General features: G+C 36.5%; 2 protein-coding genes across 3 annotated transcripts in view; one reads left to right on the forward strand and one right to left on the reverse strand.

Annotated features, from left to right (window-relative positions):
* Positions 1-8,378, forward strand: part of pcsk7 (proprotein convertase subtilisin/kexin type 7) — a 47,113-nt gene extending 38,735 nt beyond the window's left edge. For both annotated transcript variants that reach the window (XM_079823941.1, XM_079823942.1), the window contains exons 15-16: positions 4,931-5,048; positions 7,676-8,378. In XM_079823941.1, the coding sequence (XP_079680067.1) occupies positions 4,931-5,048; positions 7,676-7,903 (346 nt within the window). In that variant the 3' untranslated portion in view covers positions 7,904-8,378. The remainder of the gene's footprint in view (positions 1-4,930; positions 5,049-7,675) is intronic.
* A 1,208-nt stretch (positions 8,379-9,586) lies between these two features.
* On the reverse strand, positions 9,587-19,077 carry tagln (transgelin). The gene is made up of 5 exons (XM_079824626.1): positions 18,927-19,077; positions 15,977-16,168; positions 12,734-12,902; positions 10,829-10,931; positions 9,587-10,740 (listed from the first exon to the last, which is right to left on the reverse strand). Exons 2-5 carry the CDS (start codon positions 16,154-16,156, stop codon positions 10,593-10,595), a joined length of 600 nt encoding a protein of 199 aa, XP_079680752.1. The 5' UTR covers positions 16,157-16,168; positions 18,927-19,077; the 3' UTR covers positions 9,587-10,592.
* Positions 19,078-24,152: the final 5,075 nt, after the last annotated feature.

Here is a 24,152-nt window from a genome sequence, read left to right on the forward strand (position 1 = left end):
ACTACAGAGGAATCTGTGTAACCAGCTGTTTGGGAAAAGTATTTTGTTCTATAATCAACTCTCGGATTTCATCTTTCTTAAAGCAGCACAATGTCATCAGTAAATCTCAAATTGGCTTTCTCCCCAAACATCGAACCACTGATCATATTCACACACTACACACATTAATAAACCAACACGTACACCAAAAGAAAGACGGAAAAATATTTGCTTGCTTCGTCGATTTCAGGAAGGCTTTTGATTCCATTTGGCATAAAGGATTGTTTTATAAAATCATTCAAAGTGGTATTGGGGGAAAAACATATGACTTAATTAAAAACATGTATAACAAAAATACATGTGCAGTAAAAATTGGTCAACAAAGAACAGAATATTTTTCCCAACAGCGAGGGGTCAGACAGGGCTGCTGCCTCAGCCCGACTCTATTTAACATTTACATTAATGAACTGGCAGATCGACTGGACCAATCAGAGAGTCCAGGACTACAACTGTACGACACACAAGTCAAATATTTACTGTATGCAGACGACTTACTAATTCTGTCTAAAACACCAGAAGGTCTCCAGAACAATCTAGACATCTTAACTAAATACTGCCTGGACTGGTCCTTAGAAGTCAACTTCCAAAAATCCAAGGTCATGATATTCCAGAAGAAACCCAGAAATCTGGAACATAAACATACATTTACAGTAAACAACACCACAATTCAACACACTTTACATTAGAATTATCTTGGTCTGGTTTTAACACCCACTGGAAACTTCAAATTAGCAATTCAAACATTACTTGCAAAAGCCCGCAGAGCCCTGCACGCCATACGCATGAAATTATTTAAAATAAACATCCCCATTAGAATCTGGACAAAGATCTTTGATAGCGTAATTCTGCCCATTGCACTGTATGGAAGTGAGGTCTGGGGTCCAGCGACTAACTACAGCCATAAGGTCTGGGACAAACACCCTGTAGAAGGTCTGCATGTGGAGTTCTGTAGGAACATCCTCCACGTCCACAGAAACACACCCAACAACGCATGCAGGGCGGAGCTAGGCCGACTTCCCCTTAATCTAACCATTAAAAAAAGAGCCTTGAAGTTCTGGATCCACCTTCACTCAAGTTTTGAAGATCATCTTCATTTTAAAGCCCTACAAACACAGAACAGTCATCTTTGTGTAATGGTGTCAGAACTGATGAATATAGTGTATACCACTGCTCCTGTAAAACATGCAAAAATCAAAGAAATAATGAAACATGAGAAAGAGACATATATGCAGCATTGGAAACATCAAACCAAAGAGCAAAGCCGTCTCCAATGTTATCTGGGTCTAAACAGAGAGTACAGTCTGGCTAACTATCTTGTCTCAGTCAGGAACACAACACACAGAGCATTATTAACACAGTACAGACTGAGTGACCACACACTGGCCATAGAGAGAGGGCGTCATAAGAAGACGTGGCTGCCTCCAGAAGAGCGGATCTGTAGTGAGTGTAGATCAGGAGCAGTGGAGACGGAGGCACACTTCCTCCTCCACTGTGATAAATACACACCCCTCAGAGACTCACTCTATAGGCAAATCCAACACATTATCCCTGAGTTCCAGTCACTCCATGATCCTGAAAAACTAAAGATCTTACTCGGTGAAGGACCTGCTTCCCCTTATATAGCACAGCATATCTATAAATGCCACAAATTAAGATGTACTGAGTGAACACGTCCAGATTAATAACATTATTAATATATGTATATATAAATATAAATGTGAATGTGTTTTATGTATGTATTTGTTTTGCTTTGTGAAATGCTTTGGCAATATGTACCCATGTATGTCATGCCAATAAAGCGAATTGAATTGATTTGACAGAGAGAGAGAGACAGAGAGAGAGAGACAGAGAGAGAGAGACAGAGAGAGAGAGACAGAGAGAGAGAGACAGAGAGAGAGAGAGAGAGAGAGACAGAGAGAGAGACAGCGAGAGAGAGACAGCTTCACAGTCCTTTCGCAAGAGCCCTCAAGGAATTAACAATTAATAATTCAGACAACCTTTTACAAGCAGTTGGATTGTGAAATAGAATGCTTGTATTACTATGGCTTTTCGTGTGAGTGTCTGAGTTCGAATCGTCGGGGAAGTTCGCTAAGGATTTGCGGGTCCAGGAGAATTTCTTTGAAGTTTAGGAAAATCGCTCCAGAAGTCTGCCGGTTTCTCTCTCCGTGCGGGGAGGCCTTCTCTCAGGGTTGGTCTTCCCCTCCATGGCGAAATGCCAAGAGGTCCGTTCCTTGTGGTGGCGAAAATGCAAAGAGTTGATGGTCGCTCCTGTTCTTATAGAGGGGAAGGCAGACGCCCAAAGAGTTCAACGCTCCAATCTCTTGCGGCTACACGATGACGCCTCGGATCTACTCAGCGTAGATGATTACATCAACACACAGGCCCTTTGTTTAAGTATGATTTGATTAGAAAAGTCACGAGGGCTGTGAGGAGTTCAGACTTTGGCCATCCTGCCAGATGACTGATTGAATCATTACTGTTACAATGCTGATTGGTTGAGCTCACCCAGCATTTTATTTCAACCTAAAATTCAGTTGCGTGCAGTGAAAGTCGTTTGCTATTCGAATCAACAGCACAGTTTAAAAAATACGACCGATATCGAGGTTCAGGCTTTATTAAGTTTATTTGAAATCCAGTGGGAAGTCACGTGCAGTCATACATCACCGAATCTTCACAGTACTTTAGACCTCGATAGAAACACAGACAGTGACAGGTCTGGGGGAAAAAAGTTGTTCAGGGTAGTTTCGGTGGAAACGGGGCTATAATGACCAACATTAATATACAGAAGCATAGTAGGCCTAAAGCATAGTAGGCTCAAAAACGAGGCGGTTCATTCCTTATAAAAATAGTTCTTGTCAGCCACTTTAACATTGTAAATACATTTTGAACATTAACACTGCACTGTGCTTGCATACAGGTAAATTAAATAATACAATAATGATTCAATTAAAATGTGTTGTACCTAAAAGTTAAATAAAAACTGTACTATGCTTTAGGGGTGTAACGGTGCACAAAACTGACGGTTCGGTACAGCAGTTTTACAAAATTGTTTTTTATTTATTTTTACTAAACAGTAGTTTAGTGGGGGGAAAAAAGTGTCTGTCCTTAAATTAATTAAATTATAACAAAGTTTATTGAAGATATTGCTGTAAACTATATAGGGAGCCCTTACTTGCTCATTAATATTAAAGGTTAACAACAGAGCCCAAACTATTAGCCTAAATTCAGTTGCTATTTATTTTTCAAACTTCACATAAGGCACAACGTTTTTGCAATAACTTCTAAATCTAATTGTAAAATAGTTTTTTCTCCAATTCGTTGTTGGAATATAATCATTTATACACAGTGTCTGTCATTTTCATGACAGGTTTATTTAAACATACATGAAATAATCAAGACATCCCTAACAGGTTCAGTAGAATATAATGAATATAACGGCTAATATAGTGTATGTATTTAGTGAAAGAGTTGATTTCTCTTCTGAATAAAAAATACATTGTTTAGTTTACAAGCAGTTATATTGAAATATTGAAGTGCTTTCCTGTAGCTCAAACAGTAGAGCATGGTGCTAGCAACTCCAAGGTCGTGGGTTCGATTCCCAGGGAAAGCAAACATTGACAAGATGTAAAATGTGTACCTTGAATGTAATGTAAGTCGCTTTGCATAAAAGCGTCTGCCAAATGCATAAATGTAAATGTAAGTCTTTCCGCCATTGAAACACTGATTGAGCGATTACACCACAGTAAGTTGTAATGTATTCTCAACATACCTTCAGATGTTCATTCATGTTTATTCTTTAGGAAGAGATGATCGATCGTGTTCACAGATGATCGCGTTCGCTTGAACAGTGATCAGTGACGCAACATTAAAGAGCGTCAAAACGCCATTTATCGTTTGAATTTCGTGATAAAATGGACTGAATACTTAATATGTTCGTGTAGGAACTCAGATTGAAGTGTGTTCTGCTCTCGGAAACCGGTGGTTACACGCGTGCACCGAACCGAAAGCCCTGTACTGAAACGGTTCAGTACGAATACGTGTACCGTTACACCCCTACTATGCTTAAAGGATTAGTTCACCTCAAAATGAAATTTTGCTCACCCCAATGCCATCCAAGTTGTCCATGTCTTTCTTTCATCAGTGGAAAAGAAATTAATTTTTTTGAGGAAAACATTTCAGGATTTTTCTCCACACAATGGACTTCAATGGCAACCAATATGTTGAACGTCCACAAAGGGCTTTGAAGAGCTTCAAATGATCCCAGCTGAGGAACAGGGTCTTATCTAGCGAAACCATCTGCCATTTTATAAAACAAATCCAAATGTATATACTTTTTAACCAGAATTGACCGTCTTGTGCTGGGCTACAACGAGCCAGGCTTTTCGTAACACATGTTGAAAACGTCACGCCCCATTGTCTAAAAGTGTGGAGAAGGAGGATGGTTCAAATTTTATTGTATGTTGAATGACATATTTATAATTTAATTTATCATTGTTTTACCTGTTTTGTTAAAAAAGCGTTTGTATTAGTCTTCAAACGTTCGCTTTGTAAACAATGGGGCATAATCATCTTATTATTTAGACATATAGTAAATAATTCAGTATTTTCAGCTTCAGAATCATGAATATGTTTATTCTGGTGTCATTATTGTCCTGTGTGTTGGGTTTCCAGCACCAAAACTATTCATTTCCACCCCCAATGAAATGCCAAATGTAGCCTTTTAATCAACAGGACATTATTTGTGAACCTTTCCTCTTATGTGTTGGAGTATGGTGATATGTATGGCATCATTACATGAGGGTATTGTGCCACCCCTAGTGTAAGATGATTCTCAGATTTGACTGTTGACCATGTTAATATTAAAACATGTGCATGTGTATGAACTTGGCAGAGTGGTTGAAGACGCCATGGGTGGCCAGTATCTCAACAGCAGTTTTGCTCTGCCCTGCCCTCCTGGTATAGATGTTCCTCCTGAAATCGTGAACCCGTTCACCTCGAGCAGCCTGAAGGTGTGTGTAGTTACACAACATCACATACACTATAACTGCTGTATGGCTTACACTTTAAACCGTTTGGAGCAGCTCATAATGTAATTACAATTTACACCAAAAACATGTCATATTTTTGTTATTGTTAAGCTTTTAAAATATACAAAATATTAGTATTCCCTTACAGAACATTTTTAAAATTGCTCTTAACCTGCCTACAAAATCCACCAGATTACTACTACTACTACTACTATGTCTACTATTACTACTACTACTACTACTACTACTACTACTACTACTACTACTACTTCTTCTACTACTACTACTACTACTACGTCTACTATTACTACTACTGCTTCTACTAGTACTGCTACTACTAGTACTACTACTATGTCTACTACTACTACTGCTGCTGCTGCTACTACTACGTCTACTATTACTACTACTTCTACCAGTACTACTACTAATATTAGTACTACTAGTACCATTACTACTTCTACTAGTACTATTACTACTACTACTTAATACTACTACTACTACTAGTACTAAAGATATTTTATTTATGTGTATTTAGATTTTTAAAAATGTATTATAAAGGAGTACCAATGCTTAATGTTTAATAAACATATAATTATTAGGGCTGTCAAAAGATTAATCGCGATTAATCGCATCCAAAATAAAAGTTTGTGTTTACATAATATATGTGTGTGTAATCTGTTAATTTTTATTTATATATATATATATATATATAAATACACACACATTCATGTATATATTTAAGAAATATTTGCATGTATATACTGTATATACATTTATATAATCTATAATATATATATAAATGTTTTATATATAAAAATAATATTTTTTTCTTAAATATATACATGCTTGTGTGTGTATTTATATATAAATAATAATTAACAGAGTACACACACATATATTATGTAAACACAAACTTTTATTTTGGATGCGATTAATCTTTTGACAGCCCTAATAATTATAATAATTGCATGAATATTTAAATGTTGCATTTTGCAGGTATGGACTGGCTCTAGATTTTTAAAAATGTACTGTAAGGGAATATGAATATTTTTTATGTCTTTAAATTCATTACAATAATGAAAATATATTTTTTTTTTGTTGAGTTTATAATGTATTTTTTTCATAAAATAAAAATTATTGCGTTTATGAGCTGACAATTTTATTATATTGAGAAAATTATTACATTATGAACATTTTATTACAATAATAATAATGTAGTAACACTTATTCCCTAATGTGCCGTTATTAGACTTTGAGTTGCTACACATGTTGAGATGCGGTGTTGTGTAGATGAGCTACACACTCTTACTACTATTACTACTTCTCCTAGTACTACTTCTACTACTACTATCACTAGTACTACTTCTACTATTACTACTAGTACTACTGCTTCTACTAGTACTACTATTACTACTTCTCCTAGTACTACTTCTGCTACTATTATTATCACTAGTACTACTATTACTACTAGTACTACTGCTTCTACTACTACTACTATTACTACTTCTCCTAGTACTACTTCTACTACTACTATTATCACTAGTACTACTATTACTACTAGTACTATTACTTCCACTAGTATTACTACTAGTACTACTGCTTCTACTAGTACTACTAGTACTACTGCTTCTACTACTACTACTACTACTACTACTACTACTACTTCTCCTAGTACTACTTCTACTACTATTATCACTAGTACTACTATTACTACTGCTTCTAATAGTACTACTAGTACTACTATTATTACTACTAGTACTACTGCTTCTACTAGTACTACTGCTTCTACTAGTACTACTATTACTATTAGTACCACTGCTTTTACTAGTACTACTATTTCTACTTCTCCTAGTACTACTTCTACTACTATTATTATCACTAGTACTACTATTACTACTAGTACTACTGCTTCTACTACTACTACTATTACTACTTCTCCTAGTACTACTTCTACTACTACTATTATCACTAGTACTACTATTACTACTAGTACTATTACTTCTACTAGTATTACTACTAGTACTACTGCTTCTACTAGTACTACTGCTTCTACTACTACTATTACTACTTCTCCTTGTACTACTTCTACTACTATTATCACTAGTACTACTATTACTACTGCTTCTACTAGTACTACTAGTACTACTATTATTACTACTAGTACTACTGCTTCTACTAGTACTACTATTACTATTAGTACTACTGCTTTTACTAGTACTACCATTTCTACTTCTCCTAGTACTTCTACTACTTCTATTATCACTAGTACTACTAGTACTATTACTTCTACTAGTACTACTATTACTACTGCTTCTACTAGTACTACTACTTCTCCTAGTACTACTCGAACTATTACTACTATCCTCTCTTTAAATTCATTACAATAATGACAATATTAAAAAAAAAAATTGAGTTTATAATGTAATTTTTTCATAATATAGAAATTGTTATTGCGTTTATGAGCTGACAATTTTATTACATTGAGAAAATGATTACATTATGAACATTTAATTACAATAATAATGTAGTAACCCTTGTAATTAGACTGTGAGTTGTACAGATGTTGTGTAGACGAGCTGCAGTAATGTGTGGTGTTGTGTTGTGTGTAGTCTCTCCTGCTGCTGGGCTGCTTCGCCCTCTTCTGGTCTCTGTACTACACTCTGGAGGTGACCCTCACCCACTGGGACTGGCGCGGCTGCAGTGGGGCGGTGAGGGGCAGAGAGCGGGCGCTGCAGGCTGGCTCCATCCGCCTAGAGGACAGCCAGGTGGTGCAGATCCAGCCCGAGATGGACAACGAGTCCAAAGTCCCCCTCATCGCTGCAGATGAGAACACGTAGCACTCAGGAAAACCCTCCCCATGTCTTCTGTTTGGAGTTCAAGTTGCACTTTGCTTTAGTTTGAGCATGTGAGCTAGCGCTCTATAGTGAGTGTCCTCATTCAGTCTCCTTTCATGTGCTCATGACGTCTGAGTGCCTGACTGAGTCTTTGCAGTATTTGAAAGAGTGAGTGAGTGAGTGAGTGAGTGTGTGTGTGTGTGTTTGGTGACTACTATGATATGGAGTTTAATATAAGTACATTTTTTACATATGTTTTTCTTGGTCGCGGCGCATTGAGTGTGTCACGATGGGATGATTCCAGAGTATAAATACCTCTAAAGCTTGAATTGTGAAAGAGACGTTCTGCTGATCTGCTGTCGTTTTACTGATTTTAGCCGGTTTATTTTGCTCTGGTTTGCTTTTTTTTTACTGAAGTGTGGTATTTTTGTGAACAAGAATTCAGATGTGGTTTAAATAAAAACTAAAAGGAAAAGTGTTTCAGTGTCTCGTTTATCGCGGGTCACACACAATTCTCATCTGGAATCACATGTGTGAAGCCTACTTGATTTTGTTGGTTGGTGAAGCCTTTCTGTAAAACAATAAGAGAGATCGGTTGCATCGGCTAAAAAGAAAACACATTTCATAAGTTATGAAAGACTAGTCAAGGCTTAAGCTGGTCTCTGCATGTTTGAGCTGTTTTAACTGAAGATACAGTGGGGCTAAAAAGTATTTATTCAGCCACCATTGTGCAAGTTCTCCCACTTAAAAAGATGAGAGAGGCCTGTACTTTTCATCATAGGCACACTTCAACTATGACAGACAGAATGAGGGAAAACATCCAGAAAATCACATTGTCTTATTTTTAAAGAATTTATATGCAAATTATGGTGAAAATAAGTATTTGGTCACCTGCAAAAAAGCAAGATTTCTGACTCTCACAGGTCTGTAACTTCTTTAAGAGGCTCCTCTGTCCTCCACTGGTTTCCTGTATTAATTGGCACCTTTCTGAACTCGTTATCAGTATAAAAGACACCTGTCCACAACCTCGAACAGTCAGACTCCAAACTCCACTATGGCCAAGACCAAAGAGCTGTCAAAGGACACCAGAAACAAAATGGTAGACCTGCACCAGGCTGGGAAGACTGAATCTGCAATAGGTAAGTAGCTTGGTGTGAAGAAATCAATTATTAGAAAAGGGAAGACATACACACACCTAAAGGATTATTAGGAACACCTGTTCAATTTCTCATTAATGCAATTATCTAATCAACCAATCACATGGCAGTTGCTTCAATGCATTTAGGGGTGTGGTCCTGGTCAAGCTGTAACTGTGTGGGTGTGATAGTATGGTGTGGTGTATATGTAATAAAATAGTGTGTGTGCGTGCGTTTGCTTGTAATATTTGAGAGAGAAAAACTCAACAGCAAATAACAAATCCAGCCGCTGTGTGTCCAGTGGAGGTTTTGCTGCATCTAATGGGGAAAAGTTGGCACTGCGCCCAAACAAAATCTCACTGAGAGCTCATTTTTTCAGATATCAACCTCAAATTTGGAACACAGCTTTTTTAGATTTATGGTTTTGATTTTCTAGAAGTTTTAAAGTTCAACATGTTTCATAAAAAAATGTTATATAAAATATTCATAAATCGTTTTCATAAACTTAAACCTCTATAACTTTTCTTGGTTTCACTTTTTAAACTTTTTTGACTTCAACAATAAACTGCCATGGGTCTTCTTTATAATGAGATCAAACTTAAGTCTATGCTCCCAATATTACATTTTTATGGCAGATTTTTTTGACATGGACATTTTTGGACCTTATGGTTGTTATGTGTTTAATTGATGGACAAGGGTTAAGAGACGAGGGACAACCCTTTTAGCCAACCATTTTTCCCATCGTTAAACTAGCAAAAGTGGATTCAGACACGCCCTAAAGCTGTGTGTCTACCAAAGTGTTTTTCACGCGTCTGGCTGGCGTATTCAATTGTTTTCAGTGGGAGCGCTGTGTTTTTAGAACGGCATTTTTTACTGGTCACCGAGAGTTGAAGAATGTTCAACTTTGAGTAAAACGCAGCGCTCATCACTGTCACTTTTCACCCAGCCGTCCAATCACAGTGGAGGAGGGGCGGGACAAATACAACACAGACCAACCGCCACATTCTGCATGTACAACGTCAACAGATGAAAACGACAAGCATAAAACAAGAGCCGGAGCAAATACTTTACATTGTATCGGCATTTTATATAGAATCTATACGCGAACAAACCATCTGTGAAATGAGATACTAGTAACAAGCAAAGAGTCTCAACTGAAAAAAGCGAGGCATTTTCGGCTGGATAAAAACACTTCTAAGACTCAGAAATTAACCCCCCCGCCCCCTTTTGAATTACAGATGGCAAGTAAATGGGGTTAGTTTTGATTTCATGTCACCTTGCATATTCAGTTTTATAAATGAAATGCGACGGCACAATCGGTCATTTTGCACTCGGCTGAAACACAAAATTCTACAAAGAGCTTTGCAATTTGACCAAATGTGTTACCCAAAAATAGGGATTGACTACAGACAAGGACCCTTATTTTACTACCAACTGGTGTTACTTTTTATTTATATTTATTACACTGTCATTCTGATCATATTCTGAAAGGAACATTCGGAGTCAAACGATTAGGATGTGATGATGGTCAGGGAACCGAGGGAAAAACGTTTGGTTCATGGGTTCATGATCTGTCGAGGTCGACCATAGCCTGTCATGCCAGCCTGGGACGCCCCTCGATTGGATCCCATCTGCAGGCCGATGACATTTTTCCCCTCTTTCATCTGGTCGTCAGAGAAATCTCTCCGGTTCTCCTGAGCTTTCCTGCAATTAGGCCGATATTTCATCAATCAACATCGATAAATTAAACAAAACCATACTATTTAAACCCATGTAACCAGCAGTAACTCACTTGAAGAACCAGTTGGGATCTCCACGGAAGGCGCCGTCATCTTTTGTCACGGCGAGGCTGCCCAGAGCCATGAGTGTCCTCTGCACCGCGGCCAAGTCCTTTCCTGCCATCACAGCAGCAGTTATTAATTTATTCCAGCAAGCATGCAAATAAAGCTTTCTTGAATTTTGAGGTTTAGCAGGGAGAAATCCAGAGTGATTCCTGCATTAATACTGTTTGTTCTAATTGAATTGATTGTTAGTTTTCAACAGTAACTACTGTCTAATGCAATAGATACCAGTGGTAAATATTCCAGAGATACCTGTTGCGTGATACTTGGATTTATGGGTATGGGTTAAGGATTACCTATTGTGGTTTGAATGTAACATTACACCCTGAATAGTTGAAAACACCCTTTAAAAGCAATTGTTACTGTAGCAGTAGATCATTGTGTTGTCTATCAGGAGAGAATCAGTACACTTGTTTCATTCCTTAAACTCAAGCACCATTTTGTCTATTCCAGGAAACTTTGAAAAATTTCTCTTTCACTAAACTCATTACAGGACAACGGTGATCGATCGATGGATGGATCAGTATTACTTGTTAAATAGTTTAATAAATAGAAAATATATTTTCACCACATAATTTAGTCAGTAGTGTTTTACTAAGAACAACAAAAGTGCAATAAAAAGTATAATTTGCCCCTCCATTGCAATGCATCTTTACCAGGTCATAAGCATAAGACTATATCACAAACTATGACTCTTAAATATGTGGGAAATATCAATCATTTTTTTTAACGGGTAATGACACAGCATAACAAAATGAACGGAAGCTGAATGGAAAGAGATGGGTCGAAGATAATTAACTATCAAATCTTAAATGATTTATGCGCTATATAAATAAAGTTGACTATGTATTTCTTAAATTATAATAATTTCAATGAAAGCTAAAAAAAATTTTTTTTTTATTCTATACACACCAGGTGATGAATATGGAAGCTTATGGGTAGCAATATTCAACTTCAAATGTAAAATGACAATGTATTTCTGTATTTAAATGTACCTTTTCCCATACATATGTGCAACGTTTGGTGCAAAATTAAATTATAACATTTACATTTGCCATTTCCTACACTAGTTGATGGATGGATGGACATATTTTATCGCTTTATACGTTGTAAAATTAAAATGTATTGCCCATATTAATAAGATTTGTTTAACATGTTCAAGCAAAAATTGTAGCAAAATTATCATTTAAATGTTAAAACTAGTGTAGGAAATGGCTATTTTAATTTTGCACCAAATGTTGCACATATGTATGGAGAAAATGTACATTTAAATACAGAAATACATTGCCATTATGCATATTACATTTCAAATTGAATATTGCTACCCATAAGCTTCCATAGATGAATGGGGTCATGTACATTTCCAATTAATGCTTTTTACTTTAAATTTAAAAGTTTATTTTCAAATTGATTTTTTATTATAGCGCACTTTATTTATTATTATTTTTTGGGTCACCATTATAGGAGTTATCCAATTTTTTTTATTTTTATTAATTAATTAATTGTATTATTATGCAAAAAAAGATACTATTTACAGGTGATGAATACAATGTAACCAAAGGCAACAAAACATACATATCAACAGCCAATATTCTGTGTGTGTGTGTGTGTGTGTGTGTTATTATAACACACTTTAATCAGTCAAGTCAAATAACATGACTGCATTCAATATCCTGTTAATGAATCAGCTCTTTGTCTCATGTGATACATTAATAATTATTCAATCGTATTTATTTAACAACCTGTAAACAATATTTTTTTAAACAGATACCCTGAACTGTGATATGGGATCTGAAGATGTCTATGAAGAACATATGTTTGTGTGAGAAAGGTCTGTGATATGTTGGCACACTCACCCTCCCACAGATCTACCGTCTGAAACACGTCGGTTTTGACGACACCATATCGCTCCGCAGCATTAAGGAACTGTGACACCTGCTCCATCTGTTTGAAAGCCATACTTGAGCTCTGGATCTTCTTTATGGGCTTGTCCTTACACAGACCATTGATGAGCTCACACAAAACCTGAGAACAGGTAATTACGAATGACATTATAACACTGTGATCAACTGTGTGCCAACTTTGGAGTCTCTGTTTCAATCCCTATTCATTTTGCTTTCTGAATAACCTAGATTGTTCCCTTTTGATGAGAACTCAATCAGCGTGACCGGTGTCTGAAGCATGTGTAAACACACTCCAGTTTCATTGGCTGATGCCATAAGCGGAGCACCTGGAAGTATAAGAGGCGCCCGTAGTACACGTCATCAAGCTTTTTGTCTTCAGAAGCTGTTTGTATGCGTGTGTAATGGTGCGTTCACACCGGACGCGAATGACACGATTCGCGCGAGTGATTTACATGTTAAGTCAATGCAGACGCGAATAGACATTCTGCGGGCGCGATTCGCGCGAATGATGCGAATTGAGCGTTTTGAACGTGTGATTCGCGCGAATTGCTCAAGTTGAAAAATCTGAACTTTGGCGGATATTCACGCCGCGTTAACCAATCAGGAGCTTGCTCTAGTAGTGACAACAATGAGGAAAAAATCTGTATATTCATATCTGGTTCAGACAATATGATTATCACTGTGATGACATTAAATGACATGAAACACAACCCAGTCTCGTTTTGTTAAATGCAAGTTTATGTTTGATCAATAATACAAAAGTATAAGTAAAAGGTATAAGAAGCTATACATGAAATAAAGCAAACAATTCAGTCAAACATTCAAAGTCAGTGCTAGTCGGCTACAACGGTAACTTAAAGTTATAGCCTAAAAATATAAAAGTAATGAAACTTCACTTTGCCCTCAGCCTAAACGATTTGCCAGGGAACAAATTATAGATCAATGAGAGCAAAGATCGCCCGTTACATCAAGACAAATTATAGCTGGAGACGCCACAGAGACATCAGAGCCAGCAGCAGACGGCAGAAGGACTGGCCGAGGAAAGGCTGCTCTCACCGGGGTTAATGAGCGCCGCTGATCCACTGGAGCTCACAACTCCGAAAACACCAGATCACATGTTCAACTCCACACACACCAGATCACATATTCAACTCCACACACACCAGATCACATGTTCAAATAGGTGCTCTCTTTATAAATAAACCACATATTTGAGCTTTAAACAACTACATTATCGCCTGAAAAAGTCTTAAAACTACGTCTTGTCACACATTAACAGTAGATTTTAACAAAAAAGACGTGTAAACTCAGCCCATGTCAGCCATTTCTCAACGAGACGAGCCGCTGGCAGAAGCCCCTCCCATGACGCGAATTCGCGTCTGATGTAAAGTGAATGTCACACGCGAATGAAGCGACTAAACTCAAAATGTTCAAGCGTCCAACTTCGCGCAAATGAAGCGACTAAACTCAAAATGTTCAAGCGTCCAACTTCGCATAAAAATTATTTGCGTCATTCGCGTCCGGTGTGAACTTGCCCTGTGACGAGCGCTACTGGTGGAGCATGTCCGACTCCTTGAGGAAGCTGGATGTGCTCATTATGATGCATTTGAGAAACTGCTGACGTTGGAGTTTTTCCCTCTTTTCCAGCTTGCTTTTAAATTGCCTGTGCGAAATGGTGGGTTCATTATTATTCTTAATGAAAAACACAACAACAAAACAGATGATGTCTGAATACCAGGTGTGTTCAGGATCATTGTTGGAGCGTTGCTATTGTGAGGAACTGAAAACCACTGACCATTGACCAACACACACCTGCTCTAAAGTCAATAGTGCAGTATTTTTTGTGTTATTCAAAGGGTGTGTTAGTAATATGAGCCTATAGGGGGTACACTCTGATTATTACACACACACGCCAAACACACATGGATTATTATTGTGTACATAAAGATACAAATGCCTACATGTCATAATGGACAGTCATTGTATGTATCAGAATGACCTATCTGCAGTAATGATGAATGAAATTGGCTATTTATTTAACCAATCGTGGCTATACACACATGTATTTAAACTGACTCGTCAGGTTGAGGGTGTATATATTCCTCCATGTAAAGAGTGAATCCTCCATGGCGAACTCAACTGGCTTTTAAAGGGAATGGGAGATGAGACTCTGATTGGTTTATTGCACGTTACGCCCAAAACACACCCACTATTCATTAAGAGACTAGGGACAACCCTTTTAGACATTTTTCCGTCATTAAACTAGCAAAAGTGGATTTGGACATGCCCTAAGTGCACCTGCGCTGTGAGCTTCAGACCATGAGCTCAGATCGTTAAAATAGGGCTCAAGGTTTGCTATGCCTGCTATGTTTGTGCATACTCTCACCCCCATTGTATGGAGGAGTGGGTATTTGTTCCCCATAGCTGTCACCAGCCAATGAAATTGTTGTGTATACATGTGCTTCAGATACTGGTCACACTGATGGTGTTCCCCATAGTGTTTCATTCCCCTTCTCAGGGAACCATGGTTACAATCATAACCTGGGATGTTTTTCTTTAATTCTTTGGGTCATGCCAAGTTCAATGCGCCCAATTTCCATGCAACTAGCTTTTCCATGATTTATCATTTTGTTGATACATTTTTTGGACTCATCCTACAGCTTTCATTGGATCTTCATGACATGTGGTTTAGAGGATCCGGATCAGTGGTGGTCAAAATATATTAAAGGTCCCGTTTTTTGTGTTTTTTTGAAGCTTTGATTGTGTTTACAGTGTGCAATATAACATGTGTTCATGTTTCGCGTGTAAAAAAACACAGTATTTTTCTTCATCTTTATCTTCTTTATCTTCAGTCTAGTTCTTATAAAAGTCACCAACTGGATGTTTGGTGTTTGACACCATTCACATGAAAAACGTTAACAAATTTGCTGTCAAAGTGTGAATACTTTGTTGTTCTAAAAATCCCAGAGATGGCTTGAAAAACACTCATAAACCTTATATTGTCGCATTCGTTTGTTTATTGTCTTCATGTTTTTAATCGGTTAAAACGTTTCTCCTGTTTATTCAGCTACAGCGAAAGCTGGATGCCTTTGTCCATATAAGGGGTTTCCTGTCATAATGAGTTATTACTTCTATGAAAAATGTACAAAATTGATTGCCAAAATGATCTGAGAATAACAGACATGCATTACTTACACATCCGTCTTTGAGCCAGGTCTGGAAGCCCAGTTTTCCTGCCTCTGGCTTTCCCACCGCAGGCCCACACTGGGCCACAATCCACTCCACCAAACGCGCCTCTAGTTCAGTGTCATACTTCTGCTCAATCTTATCCTGCACTTGGCGGCTCATCCCATAAGATGGACCTTTGTTGGCCATAGTTGGAGCTCCCTGATTAGATGAGAAGAGAGGAGACTGTCAACAGTGTAGGACCTGACATATCATTGTTCAGTGTGTACTAATCTTTGGAGTAACTATCAAATTAAGCAACATTTAATGTTTCTTAATATATGCTATTCCATGTCCCTTTTATTATATTATGTTATTATTTTGTATTGGTTTTTGCTCCAGTGTAGTGTTGTAGTTTGTCTGAAATATCCCTTTGTTAAATGTTATTAGACATTTTCCACATTTTTATGGATAAAATATAAAACAGGAACGCTTTTGTAAAATGTGTGCCATTTACCTTTCCAGAAAATCCTCTTCTCCAAAAACTTTTATTACATTTCATAAAAAAAGAAATCAGCTATAACAGAACAAAGTGGAAACAGGTGCAACTGCGATGATGCAGCTGAAGCAGCCACAAAGCGCTCAAATAAATTTACACATCATGCGTAGCCTATAGATGTTGTGCAGTGTAAACAGTCCAACATGTTTCCAACGGCAAACAGTTCAGCTCAATTATTATGTTGTGTCAAATGGATTTCTTGAGCTCAACTGTTATACAAAAAGCCACCATGAAGGCACAGGTTCACAGATTCACATGTTCATGTAGTCCTCGGGTGGATGGAAAGAATTGTGGTCAGAGAAGCAGCCATTCTGTCGACAGGATTAGATGAACATGTTCCTCCAGAGCGTTCGTGTAGAAACACCATCAATTACATTCCGACATTTCAGCAGATTGTCTCAGCAAAGCACACACACACACACACTGAGCAGCAGTCACCTGTGCTGCCATTCTGCGGTTTAGGACACCACCTCTGAAGTTCCAACCTTAAATAATGAGTTTCAAGTCATTCAACCTATGAGCATTACAGCAAAAAAGGTGCACTTTCTTATTTCATGTTTTTTAGGGGCCATTGATAAAAATGAAAAAATGGAGGGGAGAGCGAGGCACAACCTAATGCTTTTTGACCTTCTCTTTTTGTGTAAATCCACTTGGGGTTCAAAATATTAATTTTTGCACACGTCTAGTACAATTATGTGATTTTGTTTCATGTATACTTTTTTCTTGATTTACCCTGAAAGAATGGAAGTGAAATGTGACAACATGCCCCATAGGTGAGGTACAATGTATCATGACCGAATGACAGCTTAAAATGTTACCTGATGTAATAAAAAAAAAAAAAAAGACAAACTAAAATATTTTGTCAATAAAATATGATTATCAACTTTTTCATAAAAAATAAGGGCATTTTTTAATAATTAAAAATAAACATATTTTTGAGTTTGACTACAAACACATCGCAAAACAGCTATACAGCACAGTTAAAAACATAATGATAATGAATAACTTCTGAACATTGACTCTCAATCTTTATTCACCTTTATCTCATGGTTTCTCAAAATAATTAATAAAAGTATAGGATATATGGCTCATTGTGACGCAGTGTTACAACCCACCCCATCTGCGCAGATGGGATTTAACCCCGGCTCGTGTCTTCTGCTGTTAGATCAGCATTAAAGAACAATCTCAACTGTTAAATAACAAATATAAGATTACAATAATCAGATTTGTCTTATTTTAAATAAACGCAAAAAACTGTTCAGTGATATCTTCCAAAGATGTTTTAATTTTGGCGCAATTCTTTCTCTAAATAATGTTGATATGGCAACTAGTAAATACACTAAGTCTCGTCATCCTGGCATTTGTGGAAAGTGTTAAAACGTGTGTTACAATTAACCCCGCGTTAGGTTGTGCCCCGCACTCCCCTAATATTTGTTATATATTATAGTACACAATACCAAACCAGAAGGGTTTATTTATTAAAAATAAGTGGGAAAAAGTCTTATTTAATGAAATATGCCTCACTACAACCTAAACAATTCTGGGTTGTTTTAACCCAATTTTGGGTCAAATATGGACAAACCCAACCATTGGGTTAAAAACAATTTAAACGTTTAAGTAAATGCAACTACTTCACAACTAATTTTAGAGTTTCTGTAGACGGTCTGCTTAATATCTGCGAACACTTTATTTTGATGATCCCCAACAGACATTCTCCTGACTATAACTTTGCAATTACAACTTATTCTACTAAACCAAACCCTAACTTGTCTTCTACAGCCTACTGATTTTCTGAAGAGAGTTAGTTGACATGTAGTTGCAAAGTTAATAGTAGTTATAATGTATAACGTTGAACATTGAAATATAGTGTAACCACTTTCTAGGCAACATTTTATTTAAAAAATGAGAAAATCTCTAGCAGAAATATTTTCTAATGCAATGACATTCACACATTTGTAAATGTCTATATATTTTTGGGGAGCCATTGCATTTGGTATTTCTAAACTGTACACCCACTATGAGCATTATTGATTTTTAATTATTATTACAATGATTATATTTAGGTAAGCTTAATTTTATACCTTTTTCCTCACTCCAGTCTGAGTGGCCTGGATAAAAGATAATGTTATCATATGACATTTTACATAGACCGGGAAAGATATGTGGTTGATTACTGTTACAAACTTGGTCACAACAAAGAAGCTCATGCAACAAATTAAAAGTTCAAATAATACTGAAATTAACTATGAAATAAGCTATTTTATCAGGTCTGATTTTTCTTAGTCATTTTTAACTGTAGTACATAGATTGTGCATGAGATGTATTGGTTTACTTCAAGTCATTCACATGGCAATATAATCAGCTAAATAACTGACTGAAAGGTCTTTGGAGCGATTGATAGCATATGAAAAACATACTTACTGTAGTTAAAATGAGGATGACTTTGTCCTTTGTGCAGTCACGCTTCACCCTGGAGTGTGTCTAGATTCAAGAGTTCAGCAGAGTCGTCCCTGTTGCGGTTTCAGGAGTAGATGTCTTTACCATTAGAGAAATAAAGCATTCAGTGAGGAGGGCAGAGAAAAGGAAATTGACACCTTAAAAGGACATGGTCTTTTTCTCAAGCCCACCCTCCTCTCCACTCTGCACTTAAGGTTTATAGTTCGGCCCTTTGTTGAAGCAAAGCCTTATTTGGGAAGAGGCCTGGATGAGGACAGGATCCAAGCCAAGAGTCTTAAGTTTGGTCAGAGAGCAGAATTCTCCAAATACCACATCTCTGCATCAGCAGACAGAGAGAGAAAGAAAGGCAGTACTAATGCCTGCTGGAAGGTATGGTGGAGCTAGGGAAATACGTGGAGGGCTTCGTATAAGTTTAGACAGGGACATAAATGGAATAGTTTGACAGATGTACTGTATAGTTTCACACGTCAGAGAAATCTGTCAGCAGTTTGTTCTGGGATGTAGATGCAGAAGCTCTGGCAGGAAGGAAATAAGAGCAGTAAGCAAAACACTTCAGAAGCAACCGTCAACAAGGCCTTCTATGTACAAAACACTCGCATTCAATATTACATTATCTAATGAGTATGCTATGGCTAATGTTGAAAACGTGCAAAAGTTTATTGAATGACCCTTCAAGGGATTCATTTCATCTACAAAACACTCACATTCAATATTACATTATCTAATGAGTATGCTATGGCTAATGTTGAAAACGTGCAAAAGTTTATTGACTTGTCATCTCAAATGTACCACAAATGTTTGTGCTTTTTTAAATGACAGAATGGCTTTTGTTGTTGTAATGGCAGAATGACGAAACTGGTATCATCTGAATAAGCAGATTGTGTTTATCCCCATTTACTTCTACTGGACCCACAAACACTGCAATACATGGGACAGTGTATTAGCTGATATTTTAGATGACTATGAAATGTTGGGTTTCCATGTTTTATGGGGAATTTCCATAGACATAATGATTTTATACTGTACAAACTGTATATTCCCCTAACCCTAAACCTACCCAAACATTCTGCATTTTTACATTTTCAACACAAAAAAAAAACAAAAAGGGGGACCAAAAAATGTCCCAACAGGATTGAACATTTCTGCTATTACTATACATCTGGGGACAAGGTGTGTTTTTGTGATACAAAAAATTTAACAAAGATTAGTCACATCAGAACCTTTGCACCTTTAAAGTAAAAATTACAAACTATGCAATGCCATTGAAAACCAAAGTCACACATTTCAGAGAGGAAAAAAAACATTAAAATAACTCTATAATTGGATATGTGGCTGTGTTCGAAACAAACTATTCATCAAGCTCATGTGTAACAGTACACAGCTGTCTTCACCTGATGTGTTTCTGGTTAACTCCGTATAAATCTCAGTTGTTGTTGTAAGATTCTTCTGACATCTTCTTGGTTGCATGCTACTACAAGAGCCATGGGCCACAAAGACCTTAAGAAGCATCAATGGAATCTCATTATTAAAAGGGGTCGCTCAGGTGAGGGTTACAAAAACATTTCCAAGGTAATAGACATACCACAGCGCAAGTGTTTTTTGCTAGTTTAAGCCTGATGTGGTTTTCATTTTCACGTCCAGCGCCACGTCGTTTAAATAGCAAATGCACCAACAATGTGCCTGAACACATCTTGTGTTCATGAGCGAACAGATGGCATCTGAAAACGACTGCGCCATTGACCAACACAAACCTGCTCTAGAGTCAATAGTGCAGTATTTTTTGTGTTATTTTAAGGGTATGTTAGTAAAATGAGCCTATAGGTGGTCCACAACACATGTACACTCAATATTGAAATATTAAAAATGAAAGGATTATTATTGTGTGCATACATTTAAAAATGCCTATGTCATAATAGATAGTCATTGCATGTATCAGAATTATCATAATTTGCAGTAATGACGAGCAAAGCAGGCGTCATTGGACGAGCAGATGCGTTTCCTCGCTAGAGAAGCTCGCATATTCCTCCATGTGAATAGCGAATCCTCCATAGTGCGAGCACAACTGGCTTTTAAAGGGAATGGGAGTTGAGACTCTGATCGGTTTATTGCATGTTACGCCCAAAACACACACCATGACTCATTAACCACTTGAGCTCTGGGACCATTTTTGGGGATTTCCGCCTGGATTTGGCCGACCCAAATTGAAAACCTTCCCATACCCACATACAGTGTCTCTAAATACACAATTCTGGTGTCATTTTACAGGAAACCCTTTGAACACTGCAAAAAAAGTATTTTTTCTTTCTTGTTTCCAGTACAAACAGGTGGAAATGGCCGAAATTCACTAGGTGGACTCTAGTTTGGAAAGGTTTTCTTTTTTTTTTTTTGAGTTGCACAGTTTAAGAGGTCACAAAAACCTTCTAAATAAATCGCCCTCGGGTTAAATAAATCTGTTGAATGTTTGTTGGTTACTGTACATCTCAGTTTAGTGCTGTGAAAATTAACAATTAAACATGTCAAGGTGAATCTAGTTGTAAGGCATTTTATATAAACATATTTAAACATTAATGATAGATATTCAACTTTACAGTATAAATAAAAGCTATATCAATTCCAAGTGAACTTAAAACAATCATCACACAAACCCATTATAATAAATGTCTGGGGGTCAGTTGGAACATTTCAAACTTGTGTGGGAAAAGGTTACACAAAAGAGGCTTTGCTACAGTATATTATTCTGAAAAAATTAAATGTTTTCTACATTATTTTCTGAATTCTACACTTTGTCTTGGGTTAGTTTAATAATATAGCCTACGCATCATTGATAACCCCTTGTTATAAATAAAAAAAGGGGAAATTATTAGTAATTCTCTCTAATTGGCCTGATTAGCTAAAAACACAAGACTAGCAGGGCCACCAAGGGGGACCAGTACCGCCCCAATATGTAATGTAACTTTCTTCAAACAAACGTGATATCACAAGCTTTATTAATGTTTTTACTGTAAAGTTGAGCAGTTTAAGGGGGATTTATGGTATTTTTTTTTATTATTCATTTGCCTCAATTTGTAATAATTTAAATAAATACATTTATATATAAAATGGCAACATTTTATGTAAAATCCACTTTTTAAAAAGATCTACATTTCTCATTTTTATTTATAATGATAACGTGAACATGTGCTTTGGTTTAGTGGAGGATTGCTGCCATCTACTGGAAAACAAACACTTTTAAAATTAAAATAATACAAATTTTACCTACAGCCACTATATGACTTGATTTTTGACATGTCTAAAAATCCTTTTTATAACAATAAAAACGACGTATCATTTTTTTTGGGTGTGTGATGAGATATAAGTAGCTAAACATTTAATCTTTGACAATCGTTTTTGATAGACGTATTCAACAACCACAGTAATAATACAGTGATGTAAACTGTTCATATTTTTTAATGGAATTTCGCAATATTTTATTAAAATATGTTATAAGACACGTTTTGCACTTTTGACATATTAATGAATAGTGAATGTGTGCATATTTTAAATAAAATACTATTAGCAAAGAGTTTAGCTAATGGATTACCTCACAGCTAAACTACAATTATAGAACTTTTACCGTTCTTATTTCTTTTTTTTTCTTTATTCCCTTAAATCCCTTTTAATCCTTATTTTATATTTTGTGTATCATTACATGCTTGGGCTGTGTTTTCATTGCATTTACAGTTTTGACCAGCATGGGTCGCCATTTGTGTGTGTTTTGTGTATATCTCGCATGTATTTCTGGATCTGATATATAACGAAATTCCAGCTCTTTCCGGGAAAGACGTCCGGATCATTTTTAGATGACCGTTTATGTTTTATTTTTATATTTATAGACAGGATAATTTCAGGTACGTTAACACAGCTTTATCCATTTCAAAGTTTCTGTTATGGCATCTGTTAAAGTAACAGGTTTTTGGTCAAAATCACAGTTCATCATTCCAGAGAATTTACCTCAAGCACGCACCGATGGAGACGCATTTCCATTGGCTGCAGTCTGCCGGTATTGGCCAATCACAAAAGTCGACATTGCGCAGCCATTATCACAGAATATCCCGCTAAGTTTTTATTATTATATATCATTTAACGTTTACGTGGCTAAAATATTGTAGAATATTGAGTGGATAAAATATAGAAAAACTTTAAATTTCTATTAAAAAAATCAAATTTTTTTTTTTTTTTCAACTGGAACTCCGTCCCCCCTTGAAATTCACTCACCAGACTCCGTCAAGATGCATTTACTAGATAAGTACAATGACATAAGATATTTTTTCTTGTTTTCTTGAAAATGAAATCAAAATGAAGTGAGTTTTTGCTTAAAACAAGCAAAATTATCTGCCAATGGGTAAGAAAAATAATCTTATTTCTGTTGGGGATAGAAACAAGAAACAAGATTTCAATCAGAAATAAGATTATTCTTCTCACCCCATTGGCAGATAAGTTTGCTTGTTTTAAGCAAAAACTCACTTCATTTTGATTTCATTTTCAAGAAAACAAGAAAATATTTTCATTTTACTTATCTAGTAAATGCATCTTGATTTAAGAATTTTTAGATATAAGACAAAATTACTAAGTAAGAAGAGCATTTTTTGCAGTGAAGTTACATAAACCACTGCTTAAAGTGATAAACATGTAAGTATATGTTGTCTGAGCTGTAATATATTTAATGTGTTCTAGCTCAAGCACACTAATGAAGCCCTTGATTAGCTGCATCAGGTGTGCTCGAGACAACACCTGTTTTGCAGATTTGTGCTGTTGTGAGGGATTCTGTTCAGGAGGTTGAACAATTTTGAGACTGCAGAAGTCATTAAAAAGTAGCATTTTTATTTGAATTTGGGGAAACCACTTGAAACATGTTTTGCGTTGAGCTATTTCAATTTCTTTTGTTTGATTTGTTAATTGCAAACAGCTGAATGTTGTTTTTCTGTATTTTTCTGTTTTCTGCCTCGAGATGCCCATAGAGATTACGCCAGCTCCAGTTTGGATCCATCCTCTTTCAGATTTCAGATGACCCAACACACCTGTGAAGAGAGGATGCCAACCCCTGCCAGGATCAGATGACACAAACTCTGAATCAACATGCACCACTGACAAATTGTCTAAATATTGTAATCATTATGATCACAACTTGTAATAACTGCTTTAATGAGATCA

Source organism: Gobio gobio (assembly GCF_949357685.1).
Source record: "Gobio gobio genome assembly, chromosome: 8".
Classification (NCBI taxonomy): Eukaryota; Metazoa; Chordata; class Actinopteri; order Cypriniformes; family Gobionidae; genus Gobio; species Gobio gobio.